Genomic DNA, 23,855 nt, shown 5'->3' with positions numbered 1-23,855 from the left:
GAAAACATTCTATATTCAATCTATACTAACAAACAAATAAAAACTCATGCACAGTAAGTAGTATTTTCGAGGATCATAAATAATATCTTATTTCATAGGCTATTATACTGATGATAAAAAACAAACTAACAGTTTTTTTTTTTTATTTAAATCAGGTAGGTAATAAAAGACAATGTTCATCTCTTTTATCTCAAACTTCCAAAAAATCACACTAGACAAAAAACAAGATTCACAGAATAAAAAAAAAATTATAACAATCAAAATATTAGAAAATATGTATTACGGATAAATACTAAATTCTAATACATAATATACACACAAGGAATAATCGTCTTATAAATCGTTTGCAAAAGTGTTCATAGAAATGGTCGCAAATAACATTTTTCTGTTTTGCTGTGGATCAAAGATTGTTTCCGTTACATCGACCGCGCTGAAATTGCTCCGCCGCTATCGGTTGCCAATCTCGTCTGCCGCCGGACATTTGAAACACAAGTAAAAATATGCGTGACAATGTTTACATATATCTAACTTACATTGTGAATGCTAGAATTATCGTTAATAAGAAATTCTTACTTACAACGATACTTCATTTTAATCATGAATTTAATTGGTCGATTTTAGCTTACTAACCATGCAGTATACATATATCCCAATCACATACCATTATCGCAGGGACAGAATAGTACGAAGAAAAAAAGCGATGTATTACTCTAACAACTTAAAAGATTTATGGATTTATCAAAGCTAGCGTATAGCGATAACCTTATTTTGATAAACAGCGTAACCAGAGCTGGGCATTAACTCGTTAATCCGTTAATCGTTAATTAACGAAGTTAACATTTTGCTTAACGGATTAACTTTTAAGTTAACTTCAAAAAGTGTTAACGCTTTTGTTAACTTCCGTTAAACTCAACTTCCGTTAATAAAAGTCCGTTAATCGTTAAATTAGAAACTTTGAGACGTGCTGTCATTTTGTTTAAATTAGTTCAGCTATGTTGGGCGACTGACGGCGACTCGAATGGTGAACAAACGAGTTGATAATTGATATAATATGTGAAGTTCGGGAGCAAGTGTGATGCATCAGAGCGTCCGGGAAAGACGTGAGCAACAGGACAAAATCAAAAGAAGGTTCGAAGTAGTATCTTTCATTACGAGTATATAAAAGCATGAGTATGTAATAGCCCACATTCTGAACGCTCTTCGTCCCTGCAATAATACGCCACTTTTTGAGTGAGCAACTTTATTAAAACACTTTTTTATTCGTGCTTTTTCTTTAGCTTTTCTAAACTTGTCTTTCCCAACTGTCAAAATAATGTCTGTTAAAAAGAATAACGAACCACGAAGTTTTTACAAAAAAAAATCATTGAAGTTTTTATGATTCATGCAAATATTTCTAAAGAGAAGCTTCTAATTTGTTACAATATCAGATTTAATGATTTGATTCAATGAATTAGGTTAGTTTTCATTTTCATTTCATATCATTAAAAATAATCTACTGAAGACTTGGCCGTTTGGGCATAGTTCCCTTTGCCTACCCAGAATGGGTGAAGAAAACAAAAAATCTTTGTTTGCATTTTTTACGGTTGGCGCCATTTTTCAAACATTTTAGTTAGTTGAGTTTATTGTGTTTTTATTATTCTATTAAATTGCTGAATTTTTTCGCAACTGTATCAAAAATAGTTGTTTAGTACACGTGCGAAACTGTCATTACAACTTGTTCCAACTGTCAACCCTCACCTTCGGCTGCGCCTCGGCTCGGATAGACATTTGTTGGAACTCTTTGCAATGTCAGGCTTTCCGCACTCGTAATGAAATATACTATAATGCATTCATATTTGTCTCTAATACTAATGTGTACATTGTATAAATGTATAGTCAAATTACTATTTTAAACAAGTGTCGCCACATAAGTGTGAAATTAGTATGTATAATTTTGGTATGGTTAACTGTTAACGATTAACTTTAACTTGCGTTAAATTTTCGAGAATTTAACGCTTTAACGATTAACGAAGTTAATTTTTTAATTAACGAATTAACGATTAACGAAGTTAACTTTTCGATTAACTGTGCCCACCTGTGAGCGTAACCTATTACATTGATAAAAATAAGTTATATAGATAATTAAAATATTAGATTAAATATAATACATAAAAACTAAAACATGTCATTAAAAGGTGTCCCTTTAGGCAAGGTTCCGAAGATACTGGCAGCGTTCCCCCCTTTGAATGGCTAGACTAATTCTTTGTCCGAGGTAGCTGCCAGCTCTTCGGTCTCCTGTGATGTCGACTAACCTTTTTGCTGTTTCCTTAAAAAGCCTTCTAGCGCTAGGACCCCACGGACCAAGGGTCTCGACACCGAATGGGACAAATTCATATTCGGAGCCGAGACCCCTGTATTTGTTAGCCTTAGCCTTTTCAGCCGCTTCACAAGCCGCACCAGCTCTGTTGTTGGTTCCATGAAGATGGGATGGGGCCAGCGTGTCTGAACAGGTAGCATCCCATACCAGCACCCGACCCTTCTTCCATGGAATCAAACTCATACCGTCCGGCCTCTTGCCATCGTCTCTTGCAATACCAGTTGGTTCTAGTAGACTTGGTACGTTGACGGTGGTGGTGGTGTACAAGAGACCGGCGTATGATATCGTTTATTGGATTTATCTAATATAAAAAATTTCCATGTCACAAAGTTAGTTATCGTACTTCTCCGAAACGGCTTTACCGATTTTTACCAAATTTTATATGCGTATTCAGTAGGTCTGAGAATCGGCTACTATCTATTTTTCATAACCCTATTAAGTTTTTTTTTAACTGCGCGCAGACGGAGTCGCGAGCAGCTAGTTATGATATAATAGAGGGAGAGAAAATAGATGACCATGCCAAATGTAAATTCATGATGTTCCATCACTCAGAATTACAATTCGTGTTCTTATTGTTTTTTTTTTTTATCCATGAAATGTATGACTAATTAATAAATACATTTTTTTGTACACTTGTATGTGTTTAATAGTTCTTATCAAACTCATACAAGGTACATAAGCTTATCCACTTTATTTTATTGTGGATTGCACCACCGCAGGGGTTATGAGCCATATAATTGTGTAGACGGCTGGTAAATGTCGTACGTGTGCTAAGAAATTGACCTACTTCAGTCACTCAAGGCACCCAAGTCGTAACACTATCAAGTAGTAACATTTTAATTCTGTACTTTTAAAGAGTGTCACGACATTTTTATGCTTGCTACGATATACTTCCAGGTAAATAGAAAAAAGTCCTTCTTTTAATTCGTCAAAGTTTTACAAACAAATATTGTTAATTCAAATTTGGAAAAACACTATGCAATGAACATGGCTCTAGTATTGTACTTCCACGATGATTAGCTGATTTTATATTAGATATCGTAACATCTATTAAAGCAAAAGTATATTCAGCCGAAAGTTTCGAGACACTCATAAACTATGCCTTACGAGCCATGAAAGTAATATAAAGTTCCATTTACAGCAACATCACGCAACTCTGACTGTAAATACCAACTGCCTAAAGATTTTCCAACTATTTATAGTGCACATTTTAATGACATAATGGAAAAATTATTTATTTAGGATATTTAGTAACTTATAATTCCTTAAATGGATTAGTGCAAGGCTGAAAGCGCTTTGCTACTATGAGACTGAGGCTAAAACCTTAGTCTAAAAGTAATATCGGTAATCCTTTAAGATAACTATCCTAAACGCCAATTTCGATTAAAGGATTAACAGTTAAAATCTACGGTAAAAACACCACTAAATCTAAAGAGTTTAAGCCATGTGCTTTTCATGCACATTCAAAGTTGCCAGTTTTTTTTTAATTTGATCAAATATAATATGTTACCATATTATGGTATAAGCATGTTGTTATAAAAAAAATAACACGTTTGGGTATTATAAAGAACACAACATATATAGTCGTACAAGTCACAAAAACAACAACTTTTTAAAAGTTTTTTTTAAACATAGTTTGTAAATACGTTAAGGAAAATCAATAAAACAGAAAGTAAAGAATTTCAATTAATTTTCCGTCTATAAATGCAACTCAAGTACAGATATTAAACACTATCGGGATAATTTCCGTAATTAAAATCATAGCGCAACAATACACGTTTAGCAATACAAGCATAAAATTGCAAAATCAGTATTTTTACCATGAATTTTCTGAGAGAATCATTGTTAACGGCATGGGCTTCGTTTATCGTATTATAATTTTCATTTATTTGTTATGTAATTCAAATAGGGTAAAATACTAACATGTCCTGTTCTTCCAGGTCCTAATATCATGGGTCAATGCATTTGATGACACAGAACGAGCCAAAACTTGTAGGTAAAACAAGGGTGTTTTCTCTAAAGTGTTATTGTATCCATTGTTCCATTCGATAAAGTTTCTTACTGAAATACTATAAGCCATTTCTATTCAAATATCAGACTATTGAGTCGCCATTCTACTATCAATATTTTAAATCCAATATTTCTTAACAACATGTCCAATTTTTAGTTGATCTTAATATCGGATTCGATCTAACATCCAATTCAGACGGAGTGCCCTCACTAAAAATAAGACGTTTTGAAGGTAATTTTTGCCCTTTTATATTTAGTTTAAGAATTGTGAAACGAAAATAATATGATTGTACAAACTAAGAATTTTTAAACAATGTATGAATTTAAAATTGTTTAAACTTATTACACTGACCATACTTACTGTAATTAGTCAGTGCCACAACCGGACTATCTATCCGTGAGTTTAGTCGTTTTCTTATTAATTTGTGTTTAAATTTATTTGAGTTGTTAAGTTGTAAACGACTTGTAAATAGATAGAACTTAGATACGCATTAAGAAGCAACTGCCACTCACTTCTCATTAAAACAAGTTCAACAACTTTAAGTTTCAGTGAACATAATATTAGGTGACTTCAAGCGCATATCTTTAATCGACTTTGTCCCAAGTCGTAGGTTGCACGAAGTTCATCTTAACCTTTGAAACAGTTATTATCGTTATTTTGCTTATTACAGTAACGACTGTGTCCTCAAAATATTATTGTTATTGCACATGAATACATATGAGTATGCTTATTTTATATCACGCTTGGAACAATTTGAATTTAAACCAAACAGATTTCTTAGTTCAACTTTCTAACACTTACGTGTTACAGTACTTTTATTAATCACTAGCAACTGCTAGTGATTAATAAAAGGGCAACTGCCCGCAACGTTGACAGTTCGAAAATACAAAATGTAGTAATAATAATAAGTATAGCCTATAGATATTTTAACAGTGGTAGACGCCAGCAACAACAACATCAGTTGCAAGAATTGGTCGGCTCGCCCGGTGAAATACCACGACCACTTAGAAGACAGGCGTGAAGTGGAAGTAATTCCACGTTTCGTCTGATGAGTGTCCTGCCGGAGGCCTAATTTTAGTCCTCTTTCCCTTCCTTTCCTTATAAGGAAAGGGATGGGAAGGGGAGGTGGATTTGATGGAGGTGGAGATACATAGGAAAGTTAAATATTCTCCTTTTGTGCGTCTCCTCCTTCGTCGATTAAGGGTAGGCAACGCATCTGCAATTGCGAATGTCTATGGGCAGCGATCGCTTCGCTATTTCGGCGAATTCATGTGGCCGCTTGCTCGTTTGCCACCTTGTAATATAAAAAGAGTCTATGTCAACAAAAAATCAAATCTTTCAATATTAGCTTAATAAACCAGCTATTGATCGCGTGTAAAATTTCATGCGTATAATTAAGACCAATCAATACCGAACAAGTTAATAAACTGTGCTCAATGCGTAACATGTAAAGAATGCAAAAATTGCTAGTAAACTCATTTTGATAAACCCCTTAAAGCTTTTGTACACTTCTAGAAGGTAGCCGTACGTTTAGGTTGGAACCAAAACCATCCGAACGAGCGGATTCTTTCGAAAGTGATGAAAAAGATAAACCTGATTTTAAAAAACGAGTACAAAAACCAGGAACTGAGAGCAACGATGACGACACAAGTAGTGGTAAAAACATTTTATTTATATTAGTTGTAGGACATCCTTACGCCTTTACACAATTCGATTAATAAAAGTGATTAAATTCACAGTATTAAAATATTTTTATTTAATGCTTTATGAGTTTTTATGTTTTGAAAGCAAAAAAATAACTACTGTTATACTTATATACATATTTCAGAGTACGACGGTGTAAGAAGCACGAAAGGCTTACGTGGTGACTATGAACCTGAAGGTTGGTTATAGTGTTTAATTTGCAATCAAAGCATAATATTAGTAAGTACGACGCACAGACGACAGAATAGCTAAGTGATTTTAATAATTTTTAATAAAGTAATAATTGTTCGCAGATATTCCAAAAGCAAACCCACCTTCGGATGACAGTGACGAAGACTCAGGTAATTGCCATTGTTTTTATTCTTTTACTTCAGATATTGACGTGAGATAAATAATCGAACTTAATAGCAAAATAACAAAATATTTTTGCAGATTAAAAAGCTGGAAACAAACTGTATGTAACAAAATACCGAAGTGTCATTTTGTCTTGTATAATACATATAAGGAAATTATTATTGAGCAGTTTTATTTTACTCCCACTCGTATACATCTGTTAAAGTATGTTAATAAAAAGTGTTGGATTTAAAGGAAAAGATATAATCATTACATGACAGAGATAGAGTTCTTTGTAATTTCGTTGCCTGACAATATATATTAAGCCATGATAACATTTTCCAAATAAATAAAGAAAGAAAAAGCAAAACAACAAAACAAATGATTACCATAGTTGCTTTTTGCCTCTTTGTTCTACGTTACAATTTAAATTTCAGAATAGGATAGAATAGATCGAATACTTCAATTAAAGCCAAGTAATTAATTAGTATGCATCGGGCGTATTTTCATGAGCCTAGGCTGTAAAGACGGCGCCTCGGCGATGTTTTTTAAGGACTATTAGACGGGCCTCGTGGGCGACGTTAAAACGAATGATTAAAAAACTTTTTATCCAACTTCAATTCTCAACAACGTGCGTTAATAAAACTAAAGATTATTGTTAGGTTAAAGTGTATAACTACATTTTAACAGATTGCCCGAAAACACATAGCATTTTTAATAATGACCAGAAAATGTTATCAAGAAAAATTTTAAACCATTATAAATTACGGTCATAAATTTAGTGAACCGGAATGATATCTAAAACATAATTAATACACAATGCAGTAGGTGCAAAACAATGAAATGTAACCATTAATTTTTATGAAAATGAACAAAGGACGCGGTGGAGATTATTAAATGCATAAAATTGTTTAAATTTCACTATGACATATAAAAAAAATATCTTAGTAGGTATATGCCTATTTGATTATGTCGAAGCACCAATAAAAATAATTGTTGTAACATGTTGACAAAAGTGCTCAGACATTGTACAATATCATCACATTTCAAATTTGTAGTTGAAAGAAGTTAATTAGCTTACCTTGGGTATTGTACCGTATAGAACCTTATGTACCGTCAGGCAACTTCGTCTGCAAAGAAGACAGCGGAAGTCCGCCTCCGGGCCGCGACCTTTAAAAGTCCATTTTCTGAGATTACCTTTAAAATTTAATTTGAATATTCGATTTCTTCTGAGTAATAAGTTTTGTCAAAAGATTTTAAATATTGTTCACAACTTTTTCACAATAATTGGTAATTACAATCACAATAATACAATATTTAATACTCACAATAATTACATAACATATATTCTTATTTTATTATAATTTTGAACACTGTGACAATCTTCATTTAGTAAACTATTAACGGTTGGTTAAGTTCAACTTTATGTTAATATACCCTTTTAATAATATATACTTTTTTAATATAGAGTCAAATGATTTGTTCACACTTCTTCTTTTTTATTTTAAATACGTTTTGACGTTTGTGACAAGTACCAAAGAGGTTAGGTATTCAAAAGGCCTTTACATAAATCGTACCTGTAAAGGCTGTAAAGCTATAACATAATCTTAAAAAAGCTTACTCTTTTTAATTTCATAGATTGGATAGTCATTAGACATCGATACAAAACATAAAAAGGATTTTTTCATTTCGTCTAAAAATAATGGACTCGTTGCCAGACGGGTTAATTAGCTGACTTTATGTCTACTGTAAGAATTTGTTCGATGAGTAAAATTAGATTAATCATAGATATTAATAGATTTTCCATCCTAGAGAATCAAAAATATAACAAATATATAAAAACTACTTCGAATCAGACCATACTAATGGTATCTGTCCCCCTAGACAGTATTGTGGACTGCAATTAGACGAAGAAATGCCTATTTTTTATGATGCGTGATATACTTTAAATGAGAGGATTTAATTTTTTGTTTTTTTAAAGAATAAATTGAAAACTACACAGTCGATTTTATAAATTCTTGCAGTTTTTTACTTAGGGATAAGCTAGTATACGTTGACCCAACTTATTTAATAAGCGGTTACAAATAGCCGTGATCTCAAAAGTCTGCCAATTGATTTTGGGTGTTGTAAATGTTTAAACTCATTAATTCATCAATCATTAAGCTTTAATTCCGTTCGGCTAGAGACGAAATCTAACTTTTATGTAAACACTTCTTTCTGAAAACTTTTCCCGTGTTGACACGATTTTTATCACTTAGGTAATATATAGATAAATGCAACATTCGGTTTATTTCTAGCATATATAATTGAAACGTAAAATCTTTTTTCGAAAATTAATTTTTGAATCAACAAAAATATATTAACATAACTTTTAGATAATTTAACGATATCTAAGTATTTAAGACGGCAGGCGGCACTAAGATGTCATTTCTCGAATCGTCGCGCTCCACAAAATGCGACTAAGATTTTTGTCCTCCATGCTGTTTGTAAATGTTTTGTTTATACTTTGGTTTTTGAGAAACAAAGTAAAAGGATAGAAGCTTCCATTGTCAGTTTATTTTTTTAGAATTCTCATTAAAGTTAACTGTTATAATTATAAAACGTCCTAAATTCGTTACTTGCACTGCATAAAGATATGTGCATTGTTGGGCGTAAGTTTGTAGTTATGTACCAGGAAATCCTATTTTCTCAGAGCTTTCCATGCGAGCCTCTGCTTTTTGCAACAACGATTTCCTAAGGTTCGCATTTACACTTTGTCATCAGTTCGTCGTCGGTGTCCCTACACTTACTGTCCCAATTTATTATTTATTTATTTATTTTGGAAAATTTACACTTACACAGTTATACTTTCAAATATTACATGCCCCGCAAAACTGCTTACGCAGTTTGACTGCAGGTCACTCGCTTTACATTACTTAAATGGTTACAATGAATTTAACAAGTGTTTTTTTAATAATTGTTTAAATTTACCAAGTTTAGGCTCACGTCTTATGTCCTCGGGTAAACTGTTGAGTAAATATGGAACTCGTTTTTTTAACATTCTATCTCCATAGTAATTTTGTACCATGGGTATTTCAAATTTACCTTTGGACATAGACCTTGTGCCCATTTTATGTTGCACCAAATTAGCGAATCGATCCTGTTTACTGTGGTTATTTACAAGTAGAAGATATTTATGTTTCAGGCTAGCCGGTAAAATTTTACATATTTTATATAGTTTAGAGTAATCTCCTTTACATTGATTCTTTGTCTTTTTATTTACAATAACTTACTATGCACTTCTAAGAGTCAATGGATGAAAGATTATTAGAAACGACATAAGTTGTGTATTATATATATTAAATTTAAATGTAATAGAAAATAAATAAACAATATAATGGCAGTACGGACTGAATATCATAATATCATTTACGACAGATCAAATATTTTTACTTTCTATAATCTTCGATTTTAATTTCCCTTATCGAAGGAAGATAAAATTCTGAGTTGCTTTAGAAAAGCGTAAGGTGTTTTCAATATTAAAAAGGTAACATTAGTCGAGAACGGTTATTTGAATCATTCAGTGCATAAAACTGGGCTCCCTATCCACTCCTTTTGGACGCACTCATGTGAACGGAATGAATAATTCAAAGCCGAGATTCCCACTTCGTTCAAATTTCACTTTAACTTCGGCTATTTGATTAGGCTCAAACTCCATTCGTGATTTTTGTGCTATTGATTTTCGTTTGTAAGGGAATATGCAAGGTTTATGTGAATGTTTTGTATGTTAATTATGATTTGTTGTAATATTCTATTATTTTAAGTAAAATGAGTAGCCTAAGTCATTAAAAATGCCCGAAAACAGTATTTCACGTCGTCAAAGTCGCGGTTGCGAGTACAGTACTGTAAGTATATACGTGATTTTATGCCGTTTTTATTAGGGAATGCAATAACGGAAATCTATATATATATAAAAGAAAGTTATGTTAGTTACACTATTTATAACTCAAGAACGGCTGAATCGATTTGACTGAAAATTGGTGGGCAGGTAGCTTAGAACCAGGAAACGGACATAGGATAATTTTTACCCCGTTTTCTATTTTTTATTCCGCGCGGACGGAGTCGCAGGTAAAAGCTAGTAGTAATAAAAACTGAACTCTTCTTAAATAGTAACAAACTCCAGTAAAAGCTAAGCTAATAATATTAATTCATTTAGCTGAAATCTAATTTATTTAAGGTGTCGGACATCGATATCTCAAAATGCAAATTAACAGAGACGACAATAGGAATTCAGCGAGTTTCTTGCTGTCTCTAAACTTATAATTGAATCTCAAATCCTTAATTGAATAGCAACAGTTAAAGCCGTGATAACTTAGTCTCAGTAATTACGTAGCTTACATATCAGACGTTCTTATATTATGCAAATTTGTATCTTATATGAAATACTAAGGTGGAAAACGTTATAAATATATGTGTATTTCAAAGCACCTGATAACAAAATACAGATTTTGAAGTTATACATATGTTAGTCAAATGATAAAATTACTCCCAGGCGCTGAATATTATTTAGTCCGTTTTCTCAAAATCAATAATTTACATTTTAAAATAATATTTAATAGAATAATGCAAATAAAGAAATTATACTTAACTAAGAACAACTAGAGAAATTTGTTACACAATATAGTTTTTATTTTGCATTACATAAGTATTCCCTCTTAATTGTATTCTATTAAGAAATACAAATTCAATAACTAGAACGATTCATCAGCAGAAATCAAATATTAAACTAATACTACTAAATTGCCTCCTACATCCGTTTTTCACCATGCGACCATCTAGCCATGTGTTGTTATTTACTTTGTTTGTTCTTTCAAATGAATATTGTACTCTTTGCAAATGTAGCAGCCACAAATGTTTATATAAGACTTCATCATAACAAAATCATGTTACAATTTCTTCTTAAATAAGAAATATATTTTATTCAATTAAAAAAAATAGGATATTAAATTATCGGTCTTATATATGCTGTGAACACTATTATTCGATTACGTACGTATGTCTGGAGTTGCCTTTGACTTTGGAGTTTGACAGTTGTTGAGATAAAAGCTATAACTAATATTTACGAACGTAAATATTCCTATCAATTTTGATAACACATTTTTTTGAAACGTTATTTGTTTCATAAAAATAGTTAAATATCACTAAAATGTCTTAAAAGTGGTAAAGAAAGAAACCAAATTATTTTCGTCATGACATTTGTTTGTTTTGATATCTGGAGTGTATTGTAATATTTATTTTGAATCAATGCTATAAGCTTCTAATCAAAAATGGAAGGTGGACAGTGGAGAAATAGCATTATAAATCAATTGCAGTCAAGAAATAAGAGGGAAACAACAGCATTTCAAGACATAATAGCCTTTCGTAAGTAACATAACCTCTTCTTGTTTCCTTTGTCTATTAATATTGACATTATATGCTATTTATAATTGAGTAAACTTAATGAGATATCACATTTTAATGCCTTAAATGTACAAAATGATCTATCACCTAAAGCAACCGTTATTAACAGTTGTAATTCATTAATTCATACTAAACCAACATAAACTTTAATACATTTAATTTGACTCTTATTATTAAATTAAATATTTCATAAGAATTTTAATAAGTTGTGTATTTTGACGATACGTAGAATTAGAAGATTTCTTAAATTCCTTGCTTAATGATTTACATTTACACATTAATTTGGAATAATATTGTATGCATTTCAGAAAGCAGACTGTTTGACAATGTTAATACTTTAAAAAATGAAAATCTACAGTTAACATTACTTAACGAGAGAATTCGTTACACCAGCACAGAGAGTGTTCTTTCTAATGCAGGTTTGTGTAATTCATGTTAGATTTGTGAACTTTGTATCTGTAGTATTGCTATTATGTTATCAACCAATTGTGTCCCGCAACTCCATTGTGCGGAATTAAAAAAACTTGATAAGTAGCCTATTTGTTCTTCCAGACTATGACTGTATGCCAAATTTCAGCAAGATCCATTCAACCGTCCTGGAGATTCCTTCAAACAAATATACATTCATCAAAAAATTTGGTTTTATAATATCTGTAAGATAGAATAATAATTATTTCCTTTATGGATTAAGAAAGAAATCACCTTTCCTATGGAAAAAGACCTACCGATTTCATTGAACGGGTCAAAAAGTTGAAATTCTGATGGTTCTACAGATATTTTATTGTTGAAGAAATGTTTGGCAAACATTGTCTAGTTTTAAAAGATATCAATATTGTAATTTATAAGTTAAGGATTTAGTTAGATGTTAGTCACCTGCTACTCTGTCCGTGCGTAATTCATAAAAAACTTAATAAGTAGCCTATGTATTCTTCCAGACTATGTTCTGCATCTATGCCAAATTACATCAAAATCCATTGAATATACTCAACAAACTCAACAACCTATTGGTATTTACTCAACAACCTTTTAGAATGAATTTTTTTTTACTTAAAGCTCTATTTCTGCTAAGTTATCTAATAAATTCTAAATTAATCTCATTTCAGGAGGTGCCAGTAATGAAAGAATACAAGCTTTAGAACAAAAAATATTAGCTCAGCAAGAGGAACTAACTTCATTACACAGGCGTCGGGGAGAGAGCGCACAGCAAATAATAAGTTTGAATGCAAAAGTACATGAGCAAGAAAAGAGTCTACAGGCGAAAGATATTATGTTAGTTCAGTTTTATATTTGCATAAGGGTATGATATTGGATTAAGCCTGCTAATTAAATTTTTTGTCCAAATTGTGAAACCAAATCTTACTAATATTATAAAGGCGAATGTTTAGATGGATGGATGGATGTTTGTTTGAAGGTATCTCCGGAACCGCTAGACCTTGATGAAATTCGGCATATAGTCTGAAATAACACATAGGCTACTTTTTAAGTTTTTTTTTTAATTCCGCACGGATGGAGTCGCGGGCGACAGTTGTGTGTCCAACTTTGCATACTAACAAAAATTTTGATTGTTTACCAGGCATTTTAATTTGTTTCTTTGCAAAATAAGTGTCAATTTCCAAGTGGTGCTTATGTATATCTATGAATTTGATTTAATATTTGAAAAATAGGCCTTTTATTACTTTGTAATATGTCTTTCATATCCTTTGATATATAATAATGCTGTAATCTTGTTTTTAGTTACTTATAATCATAATAATGAAAGTAAAATTTATGTTTACACTTGGATAAGAAATATAATAGAGTTTTGTTATGTGTAAATTTTTCTAACTGTGGCTTTCCGAGTCCAAAATGCACACAGTCCACAGTTGTTTACATTATTAATATTAGTAATAAATAAAATATAGAAATCAGCAACATTTAGTTAAAATTATACCATAGGTTTTATGTCTCCTATTTTTCTTGTGTTAATTTTTCTATAGCTTCTGTGTGCTGTTATTATTAATAACAATTAATTAATATTAATTAATGTATTATTTTCTAGAATTTCAGAAAACACTGCACTAATAGCATCATTAAGAGCTGAAATCCAGTTGTATGAATCAAATATGGCCGAGTTACAAGGACTCAATCAAGTTATTAGAGACGAATACCAAGCATTACAAATAGCTTTATCATCTGTTGAAGATAAATTAAGAAAAGCACAGGTAAAACATACAAATACTTTGTCTTTTAGAAGTATGTTAGTATCAAACATTCAGTAAGTGATCAATTTTTTTGTCAAATATGTGTAAACACATTTCATGAAACTAAGGCAAATATTATCAAATAAATTGACAAACATTTGCCAATTTAATGTACTCTTTAATCACAAGTATAAGATATTAAGAAATTGTACATTTTGTTAAAGATTTGTGCAATTGAAAAAATTGTGGAATATGAGAGCAAATAACTTTAAAAGAAATCTCCTGAATTTATAAAAACGACAAATCTTTGAAACATTTAATTAAAATAATAATATATTCCAAATATTAATATTCATTGTAGACGGTTGTTTACACGTTAAAATTATTTTTGGCATAGCAATGTGTTTACAATTAACACGGCCCACACAGTAGTGTAACGAGATTAATACAAAAGTCAATTGTGTATTCCTCACCTAATACAAGATCGTAAACGTTCCATCGTCCCCGTTTGCTCACAACGTCGCTCACGACGCCTAACCCACTGGAATTTCAAATTTTTATTGCATCATTGGAGTTATGGCAGTTTGCCAACACTGAGGATTTGTCCATCAGATTCAGTATGATTCTTATTGCATATGTATAGAAATTGTCGAAATTTTCCACCAGTAGGTAGGTCGAATTCGGTTCGGTCTATTTTTAGGTTAGGATGAAAATAGATCAATAATTTGACGATAATTTGGTGAATTTATTTACTCTTCGACTAATTGGTATAGATTTTCGATAGTATAAATATACGTAAATATATAGATAGTATGGGTCTCGTTCAATACATCTTAGAAAAACCATTTCATAGATGGTTTAATGTTGACGTTAATTTTTAATAATAATTTTAAAGTTTTATAAATAAGTTCCTCATATACAATATTATAAAATACACTAATACAATTTGAATGTCTTTATTCTTTTTATATGTGTTAATAGGTGTAATCAGTGTAACTATAATTGGATGAGGTTAATAACATCTGTTATAAAATCAATGTTTAATTCCATTAGTGCGTTAGTTAACGATAGTTTTAGTGCCGTAAAATGTAACACCCTGTATCTTTTACGACTCTCATGTGATTATCGTTACGTGTATCAATGTTTATGCATAGGCGTGGAATACGGACACACTGTATAATTTCACAAACAGCGTTCAGTCGCAATTTCGTTACCATAGTGTGCATCACTTCGGGATAAATATTTTTTTCCTATGTTTTTCGCTGTGCTATTTTAGTATCGATCAAAATGCGTAAACGGGTAACGATATTTTATTTGCGATATATTATTATTATATTTATTTGCAGTTAATTTGTGGGTTTTTCCTTTCAGGATGAAAATCGATCTTTAGTTGAACGTCTAATTAAATACAAAGCTAAAGATGCTGACAAAATGAATGAAGAAAATGAACATTTTCTAAAGTGAGTTTTTATATTTATGAGTGAATATTCATCGCACCTGTCTATAACAATACTGACATTTTCAATGTGCTTGTAATAAAATAATAAACTTGTATATTAACTTAATTAAAAATATCTTACGTTAGTTATGTAAAAAATGTTGCTATATTAAGCTTTCTTGTTGACAAAATTTTTACTTGCACATAGATTATATATTTTTTGTCTGCGTGGGGCATTTGGTCATTGATTTAGTTTATTAAATTAGTAGTTGTTTTATTTTAGTGAATGTTGCTAAGCATTGTACATTTAAATATAAATTAAATGCTATAAAACAGCACAGTAGACATTTTTCATTTGTCATGTATTGGAAGAAGATAAAAACTGCTCGATTGTATTTGACTTTAAAAAATAGTTCTAGGTTAAGTTGGTTTTCGAACAATATATAACAAATGATAAAAGCTATTTTGTGTTCACAATATATTAGTACTAGTAATTGATATGTGTTTGATAGAGTGGGTTTTTGCGCGAATTCAGAGCTTGCATAAGTATCTGTGATTTTTTGTTTGCTTTTTTTTGTTTTAATTTCTTCAACAGGTCAAGCAACCCTACTGCGTTTTTCATCAACACCTTTGGTAGAGTTAGTTTCGGGTGAGTTTGATATAATGTGAATGAGGATGTGGTGGTTTTACGGCATTGTGGCGTTTGTAGGGCTGACATTACTTCTCCATGGTAAATGACCTAGATCCTTTCCCTTTGTTTTAACTGCTCTATGGTTTTGTGGACTCATTCTTTGTGTTTCTACTCTCCTCATTATTTTTATATTTGAATGGGATTTACTTTCCTTTATTTTCCAGTTCTGATTTGTTGTTCATAACTGTAGTTTTGTCCCCCTTTATTAATATGTTTCCAATGATTTGACTTTGTTTGACATAACAATGTTTTCACCTGTCTTAACATCATCCCTTGTTGATTAAATCCATTATATTCCTGTTTATTAATCCTATATTTTTATATAAAATACGAGTAGACAAACTGTATTCATTTTAATGGAACCTAATATTGACGTTTTATTGCATTTTGATTATTCACGGTTGTCCTAAACCTTCTAAATTCTTTTACTTCTAAATTTAGAAGTAAAACAGAAAAGATAATCACCATTTCGGATGTTTTTTTTTCACTATAGCCTTATACCTTATAGAAACACATAATCTAACTGAAGCATAATGAGCCTATATGGCCTTACTAAAATAGTATGCATCAAGTATTAATAAAACTTTAAATTTATGCATTTGGACTTTCAAATTTATGGCTGTCTGGATTTGCTCGTTTCCACAAATTCGTTTTATTGCTCGCATCAATCTAGTTGAAAAGATTTATCCATTTCCAGCTTATATAAATTCGCTACAGGCTTATGTTAGAATCAGAAATGCTTTAAAATGCATGCTATTTTTACAAATATGATTGTAATAATGTTAACATAACCTTCAGTCAAAAAATGATGCCACCGATATACAGGAATCATCCTTGAAGATTGTAATATTCTTTGAAGATTCTATTTTATAGATCCCCTAAGGTAGACCGTCGGAGTACTGCATCATCTAGTATGTCAACTATCATTATTTATAATGAAAATATTAACGTCATCATCATCAGCCCACTATGTTCCCCAGTGGGGAGTTCGGAGCCTACCTTAAGTCAGGGGTAACTAGGCCATATTCAACAACGCTGGCCCAGTGCGGGTTGGTTGACTTCACACATATCTTTGAATTTCCTCGCAGATATGTGCTAGTTGCACTACCATGTTTTCTTTCATCCTAAGAATATCGGATGGTCTTGAAAAATGTACATATCTAAATCGAAAAACGTATTGGTACATCGCGATATTCGAACACAGGACCTGCAGATTACACGTCAAATCCTTAACCCCTGAACCACCAACGCTCGCCAATATTTACATAATATTGTTGTAAAAATTATATTTTTCCTTTCCGTTTATTTCTATGGTTAGAAGAACGTTAAAATTGGGTTTATTACTGGATTTACGACATAGTTAACAGAGCGATGAGTAAACAAATGAAAAAGTTACTACGTTAAATATTATAATAGAAATCCTGCCGACTATATTATACTTTAATAAAGTATTAAACAATATTTGTATGTAGGATAGCTAAAATTATGAAACAAACAAACACTACATGAAATTTGCATGGCCTGATTTTTTAATTTCAGCATTGTGATTGGCAGCACGTTGACGCTTTTGTTGCGCTGGTTGAATGAATCGCTAAACATGGTTGTACGGATCTCAAACAAGCTCTTAGACTTACTGGTGTAACGATAATTTTATGTTAGTGTTGCTTCTTTTAGGAAGAAGAGTGACAAAGTCCGCAAGGAATTGGAAGACGCGGCGAGAGAGGGTAGTAGTAGAAGTAGCGGTGGCTCCGGAGGTTCCAATGACGACAAAATCATGGATACTATTCATTACTACACGTCAACTTTGCCCACCAAAGTTAGCTTAAGATTTGTAAGTATCTTTGCAGTTGTTTTTGAAGAAGATCGTAATCGCCCACCCTTCTGGGACGTCAGTATATTGTGCTATGTTTGAATTAAAATGTAAATTTTCGTAATATAAAGGACGCGCACGACGGTGAAGTAAATGCAGTCAAATGGAGTCCTACAGACAAAATATTAGCAACAGGAGGTGCGGATAGAAAAGTTAAATTATGGGATATGTCGAAGAGTAAGTGCTTTCAATATAAACTTGTTGATATTTCAACACGAATTACAGTTATATATCTATTGTTTTACCTTAATAGGTGTAGTGGAAAGCAGAGGTGTTTTAGTGGGGTCTAACGCGGGCGTGATGTCTGTGGACTTCGACTCGACGGGCGCGTACATAGTGGGCGCGTCTAATGACTTCGCGAGTCGTGTATGGACGGTCGGCGATCAGCGGTTAAGGGTAAGTCGAAAGTATCATTATAGCAGCTAGTTACGCGATACGGCTTCGCGCAGTTGTCATTTTGTATAGCAGTTGTGGCCACTCCAGTGGAAATAAGACTCACGACGAAAGGCGGTCGCGCGTCTAGGCAACAAGTGGAAATAGGCGCTTAGACTTTGTTTCTATTCCATTTGGTGTGGCGATATTAAATTGGTTTTTGATCGTTGTTTTGTACTTGTAATAGGTTGTCGAAACGAGGAAATAAAGTGTGAAAGACTTTAATGTCTTCGTTTGTATACCTATAGTTAATGCAATATGTACGTAAATTAATGGATCCATAAGTTTTGTTCCTTATAAGATTATTAGTTAAATTTATGCCGAAAAAACACACATATAATGTTTATTTTATTCAAACCAATATTGAGTTGAGATACAAAGTCGAGTTGAGCTTTATAAGTAGCAGGTGAGAAACCCGCTCGTATTACCTTATACGCTTCGTCTCTACAGCGCGTACACTCGATATTCATTCTCTGTAAAGAATTATAGCGCTAGTGTGTCAATGAGAATAAGATTGAATACCTCGTTATTAGTAATCGAACCTCGGTTATGGTCCTTTTTGAACAGTGAAGACATCAATTTTATTTTAACGACAGCTTATTCATACGCGACATTGTATTTTACAGTTAAGTTTATCAAAGACCTTCGACATAAATGATAATTTGTCACACCAGTGTACAATGCAATTTACATAAAAAAAACGGGATCGCATTGCACTTGTGACTCATTCGATTTGAAGTCGCTTTTTTCTGTAAAAACACGACCCAGTTAACAAAGGAAAGTATGCTAAAACATGTTTTAACGACATGATTCAAGGGGATATGGAAGCAATTTATTTTGTACATTGAATGTTTACAACACTGTGCTACACAAATATTTGCACGTTTTCTTTGAATCCAGCTCAGCGAAAGTCTGTTTTGTTGTTTTGTTTCACTGTCACCGCTTTTGTTGTTATTGTATGTCCGATGACATGCTGTATTTGTTAGTTTATACATTTTTTACGATTTACACCTTGTTTTTTTGATTAAAAAAAACCCAAAACGTTACATTTTTCCGTGATTACAAAGTCACAATATAAGTACAAAGTTAAAGCAACAGGTCATGTTCAATCAATTCTATTCAGTGCAAATTCACACACGACTTACGTAACAGTGCAGTTGACTTTTTCAAGGAAAATAACTAAACGGTCAAGTTATAGAATAGTGAGAGCTATTATGATTCAATGGTTCGAAGAAAGCTGTTACAGCTTAAGGGAAATAATATTAAGCTACATGTTTATTGTTAACAAATAATGACATAATCCGTCAGTCGGGATAATAAAGTCGAGCTGGGGCGAGGCACCGACTTGGGGATGGGGCGTGGCCGACGAACACGACCGCTATTAGTGCGTCGTTAACTCGCGCGTCGTGACCCTCCTCTGATTTGCCATGCGCGGCGACTCAGTCTCGTTTATCGCTCATATTACTATTTGTACTCGACATTTATTGTTTATTTTTCAGGTGTTAGAAACAAGGAATCATTTATTTAATTTTTTATCCATTTAAAGGTTCGCCACCTTTGTGCATTTTATAAATTTAACTTGTAGACAGAAAGATAAAAAGTATGTCTCATATTATTTAAGAACTCCGTCGCTACAGACCAGGGAGATGTCTCCATGTAGCTCCATTTTTTTCGACGTTGTAACTGATATTAAATTTTACATTCCACTATATTTTTTAACTTTAATCAATTAAATAGGCGCACACTTTTTTGACAAACCATTTCAGGTTGTCTTCATTATAATTTTCAAGAAGCATCTAATATTCGTAATGAGTTAAGGCTTAGATATTGATTATTTTTAGCGATGTTGATTAAACAAAATTGATAAAGTTCAATGATTCTTGTATGTCTGGGATCAACGACTTGGTCATAATTCTCGCTCATCGCAGGTAATTCACCGCATCGCCTTGTAATTATTTAGGCTAAGTGATTTAAAATCATACGTTGACTCGACTTGTATACCTGACTTCTGCAGAACTACATTCCACACCTTTTTTTTCTTCATAACTGGCCATCGACAATGATTAGCCCTTTACTTGACAGCTGTGTAGTTCACTTGCCAACGTAATTGACATAATAGGACTAGGATTTCATTTATTTTTATTTTTAATGTCATTATATTAAGCAACGGTCATGGTAGGTGCAAAATGTTTCGCAACTTGTTCTGTTGCTAGTTTCGATTTTTTTTCGTTCTATTCCCGTTAAAAACAAAAATATAAAATATATCAAAGCTTGATATTCATTATTAACAACCGTCTTAACAGGCAAGTGAAGATAAAATTATGACACTAAAAATTACACCGAAATTAGGTGACCTTGTGCATATCAATACGAATAGACTTTTCTATATCGATAATCTCCTGCGTTGAGTATTTTTGAATTTTTATACGTTTCATTTACTCGGAACTTCATACGGAAATTAATATGTTTTTAATGCTTTTTCATTAAATTGGATCTAAAGAAGTGATGATAAAAATAACATAAATGTTTCACCGCAAATACTAAAAGTGTACGTTAAGTGTCATTACAAATAACCAGGAAATGATAATATATATTGTTTTATGTTTCGCGTTATATGACTTCCAATAGAATAGGTATCTTTATATAACAGTTTAATACCTAAAATCTTAGGACCATCCCGTTGTTTTTATTTGAAAACATTAAAACACAATTAACATTAACGCCACGATTATGCTAATAGCCTACCAGTAATTGCATTAAATATGGAACGAAATTTCTCTGCATAAGCTGGCGCTAAGTGATTTTATATTAATTAATAAAAGTTCACCCTACATAGCTTTTTACTTAATTCTTTTTGAATAATACAATTTTCGGGTCGTCGGCGTTCACTTTTACATATAGCAATTATCAATGTAAAAACGGTTTAACCGATTAAAACAATAAAATAAGGTTACTGTACCGAGATATTTACTTAAGCCTTTTGCCTCTTTGATCAGGAAGTATACACTTCATTTTGATTTGAATTTTTTAAATATTAGATCAAACTTAAACTCATTAAAATACATAAAATTAATTTTATTGACACTTAATTTAAATAGAATTAAAGAAAGAAATGTAATAAATCACAACTAATATTATTTTTATGTATGCCGACTTTGTCTACTAGATCTGTAGTATTTAAACGACTGGTGCTTTTGTAACATTAATTCACGAGCATACATAAACAATTGGTCTAATATCGGAATCAGATCGTGACCGTAGCAGGTTAGGGTATAATGTGAGACGTGAAATCAAACTATAGATAAGCAAATTATCCGATACAAGAAGATAAATTCCATGTTTCAAACGGTCTAACAGGAAACTGTGCCATTGAAATTAAATGCAAAATTTATTGCCATTGTTAATCTGACTACTAAGTTCGAAATAATCGTTATTAGAAACAGTTGTCCAAGGATCATACATGTAAGACACTAAGAGATTAGAGCCATATTTACTTTTTAAGAAACTTTAAACATTTTCAATTGATCGTTAAGAAGGTCCTGTTTTGTCAAGAATGTCACAAAAATGTTTTATTTCATTATATTAAACATATGAATGTGGCAGTAAGTTTCTAATACATTTCGGAGTAAACCAAATTACCTGCTAACATCGAACGATCCCTCAGTGGAACTTACATTTCCTTGTGATAATTAGTTCTGCGTGACCACGACCACCAACAAAGATTCCTATACAAGTAAGCAGACAAATTGCATCACGAACATCCGTAAATGGAATAATCAGGCGAAAGCCATTCTAAACTTGATTACTTAGCTTTTTTTGTACTCGAATTTTCATTTGTAAACTACTTTAACCTGAAGTTCAGACTACTTTTGTAGCCACATATATACAAGCGATATAGCGTAAAGTCATGTAACATGACACTTGTACGTCGTGTCATAATTAAGAACAATAATTTACTATACGACAAATAAAGACAGTTCAATAATACATTTGTTTTTTTCATTTAATATCGTTATTGTATTTCTAAACAAAATAAAACGGAATGTTGTGGGTTTCGCCTTACTCGGGAACTTGTCATCAAACGGAAACTTGCCGAAAGGGATTATTTTCCACTAAGGTATTGTCCTCGTTACTTTCCATTCCCAGTGAAAGTATGCGCTAGTTTGTATCAAAAAGGTTTGTACCCGAGATTTACCACAACAATGTCGTTGTCGATGTATTCACTGCGATCTGCTTTTACTTTGCACATTGTGGCTATTACTCGTTTTATTATTTTGTTGATTTATATTTTAAATCAACATATCAGGTTATATGCATTTGCTTTATTCAATTCTCCCATGTTGTATGTGTAAATGCTTCTATATTATTTTCGTAATGGCAATTAATTAAAGAAGATAATGGGAAATATAGGTATATTTATAAAAAAAAATAAAGATATGTAATAGTTAAAGATTATTTTCTTTTTATTAATTTCACTTTAAAACAGATTAAATTCAGTATCAAAGAGACCTACAAAAAGAAAAAAATTTAAGACGACTACGAGTTTAAAACAAATAATTAATTTACATAAAACAAGTGAACTTTGTGTCAACTCATTACCAACGCTATAATTTATAATTGAATCGCTGTCATTAAAACTTAATAAATCACCATTTAATTCCATCGATAAATTGAATTTCTTACCCTGAACCATAATTCTAAATAATATTAATGGTCTTTATCGACTTATAATAACTTGATTTGAACGCTCGCATAAATCATTGTTTTAAGAACACATGCTCCTTTTGTATTTACAATAAATCCTGCATCCGTAGTGGTCAAGGATTAGCTCTGTGAATAGATAGTTACCGTCGGTAATATTTCATTTGTGTCTTGATGCCGCATGTTAGATACGAACTTAAACTATTCGTTCTGTATCGACGGAACAAGATCACATAAATGAGGCGATATTATCGAGCTCTGCGATTGCTTGTACTTGTCTGGCTATCTGAAGGATGTGTGACCTGTGACCTATTTGGAATAATATTTACGATAAAACACCGTGTATTTGACCCCAAGTACTTTTAATAAGAAAAAGACAATGTTGCACCGGGTTCAAGTATCTAAGAGTGGTTTAATATACAAAGAACCGAGTATAACGATGGTATATGATATTTTATATGTTTCTTTAACTTTCTCAACGAAAGTTTTTACATAAAATTCTTGTGTTTGTGAATATTGTCATGGATAAGATTATAGATTATTTTATATCTTGGGTATATTTTATATCTTAGGGATTACCTAGTTGTCGCGTCGTCGCCCTATTCTATAAAATACAAAACATAAGCACCGCTATGTGTGGTCTGAGTTGCATTAATGTTTGTGTTATTATCTGTTGCATCAGGGTTGTAAAACATAAGTC

General features: G+C 31.9%; 2 protein-coding genes and 1 long non-coding RNA gene across 7 annotated transcripts in view; 2 read left to right on the top strand and 1 right to left on the bottom strand.

Annotated features, from left to right (window-relative positions):
* Positions 1-394: 394 nt before the first annotated feature.
* Positions 395-14,570, bottom strand: LOC106718733. The gene is made up of 3 exons (XR_001357386.2): positions 14,497-14,570; positions 7,486-7,574; positions 395-467 (listed from the first exon to the last, which is right to left on the bottom strand). It is a non-coding gene; the product is annotated as an uncharacterized LOC106718733 (long non-coding RNA).
* On the top strand, positions 4,110-6,579 carry LOC106718723. Of its 3 annotated transcripts, none has more exons than XM_045679172.1 (7): positions 4,110-4,225; positions 4,297-4,348; positions 4,524-4,598; positions 5,886-6,023; positions 6,196-6,249; positions 6,365-6,412; positions 6,504-6,579. In XM_045679172.1, the coding sequence occupies exons 1-7, from the start codon at positions 4,178-4,180 to the stop codon at positions 6,506-6,508; spliced, it is 420 nt and encodes a 139-aa protein (XP_045535128.1). In that variant the 5' UTR covers positions 4,110-4,177; the 3' UTR covers positions 6,509-6,579. The 3 variants fall into 3 exon arrangements, with proteins under 3 accessions (XP_045535128.1, XP_014368373.2, XP_045535129.1); XM_014512887.2 differs by having other exon boundaries at positions 5,883-6,023; XM_045679173.1 differs by having other exon boundaries at positions 4,208-4,225; positions 4,297-4,352; positions 5,883-6,023.
* Positions 11,537-23,855, top strand: part of LOC106718699 (autophagy-related protein 16-1) — a 123,529-nt gene continuing 111,210 nt past the window's right edge. The window contains exons 1-9 of one of the 3 annotated variants that reach the window (XM_014512860.2): positions 11,537-11,804; positions 12,152-12,262; positions 12,947-13,112; positions 13,882-14,044; positions 15,395-15,483; positions 16,057-16,110; positions 17,827-17,983; positions 18,094-18,199; positions 18,276-18,418. In XM_014512860.2, coding sequence (XP_014368346.2) covers positions 11,711-11,804; positions 12,152-12,262; positions 12,947-13,112; positions 13,882-14,044; positions 15,395-15,483; positions 16,057-16,110; positions 17,827-17,983; positions 18,094-18,199; positions 18,276-18,418 — 1,083 coding nt within the window. In that variant the 5' untranslated portion in view covers positions 11,537-11,710. Of the gene's footprint in view, positions 11,805-12,151; positions 12,263-12,946; positions 13,113-13,881; positions 14,045-15,241; positions 15,323-15,394; positions 15,484-16,056; positions 16,111-17,826; positions 17,984-18,093; positions 18,200-18,275; positions 18,419-23,855 lie in introns of those variants that run through there. The other 2 variants (XM_014512868.2, XM_014512876.2) reach the window with 2 other exon arrangements.

Source organism: Papilio machaon, chromosome 9 (assembly GCF_912999745.1).
Source record: "Papilio machaon chromosome 9, ilPapMach1.1, whole genome shotgun sequence".
NCBI lineage: Eukaryota > Metazoa > Arthropoda > Insecta > Lepidoptera > Papilionidae > Papilio > Papilio machaon.
This window is presented reverse-complemented; position numbering and strand designations above follow the sequence as displayed.

Bases quoted from the DNA above. Each gene is read 5' to 3' on its own strand.
- LOC106718723 (XM_014512887.2), top strand. From the start codon at position 4,178: ATGAATTTTCTGAGAGAATCATTGTTAACGGCATGGGCTTCGTTTATC. The intron at 6,024-6,195 runs GTAAAAACATTT...TACATATTTCAG, and splicing joins CGATGACGACACAAGTAGTG to AGTACGACGGTGTAAGAAGC. The intron at 6,250-6,364 runs GTTGGTTATAGT...AATTGTTCGCAG, and splicing joins TGGTGACTATGAACCTGAAG to ATATTCCAAAAGCAAACCCA.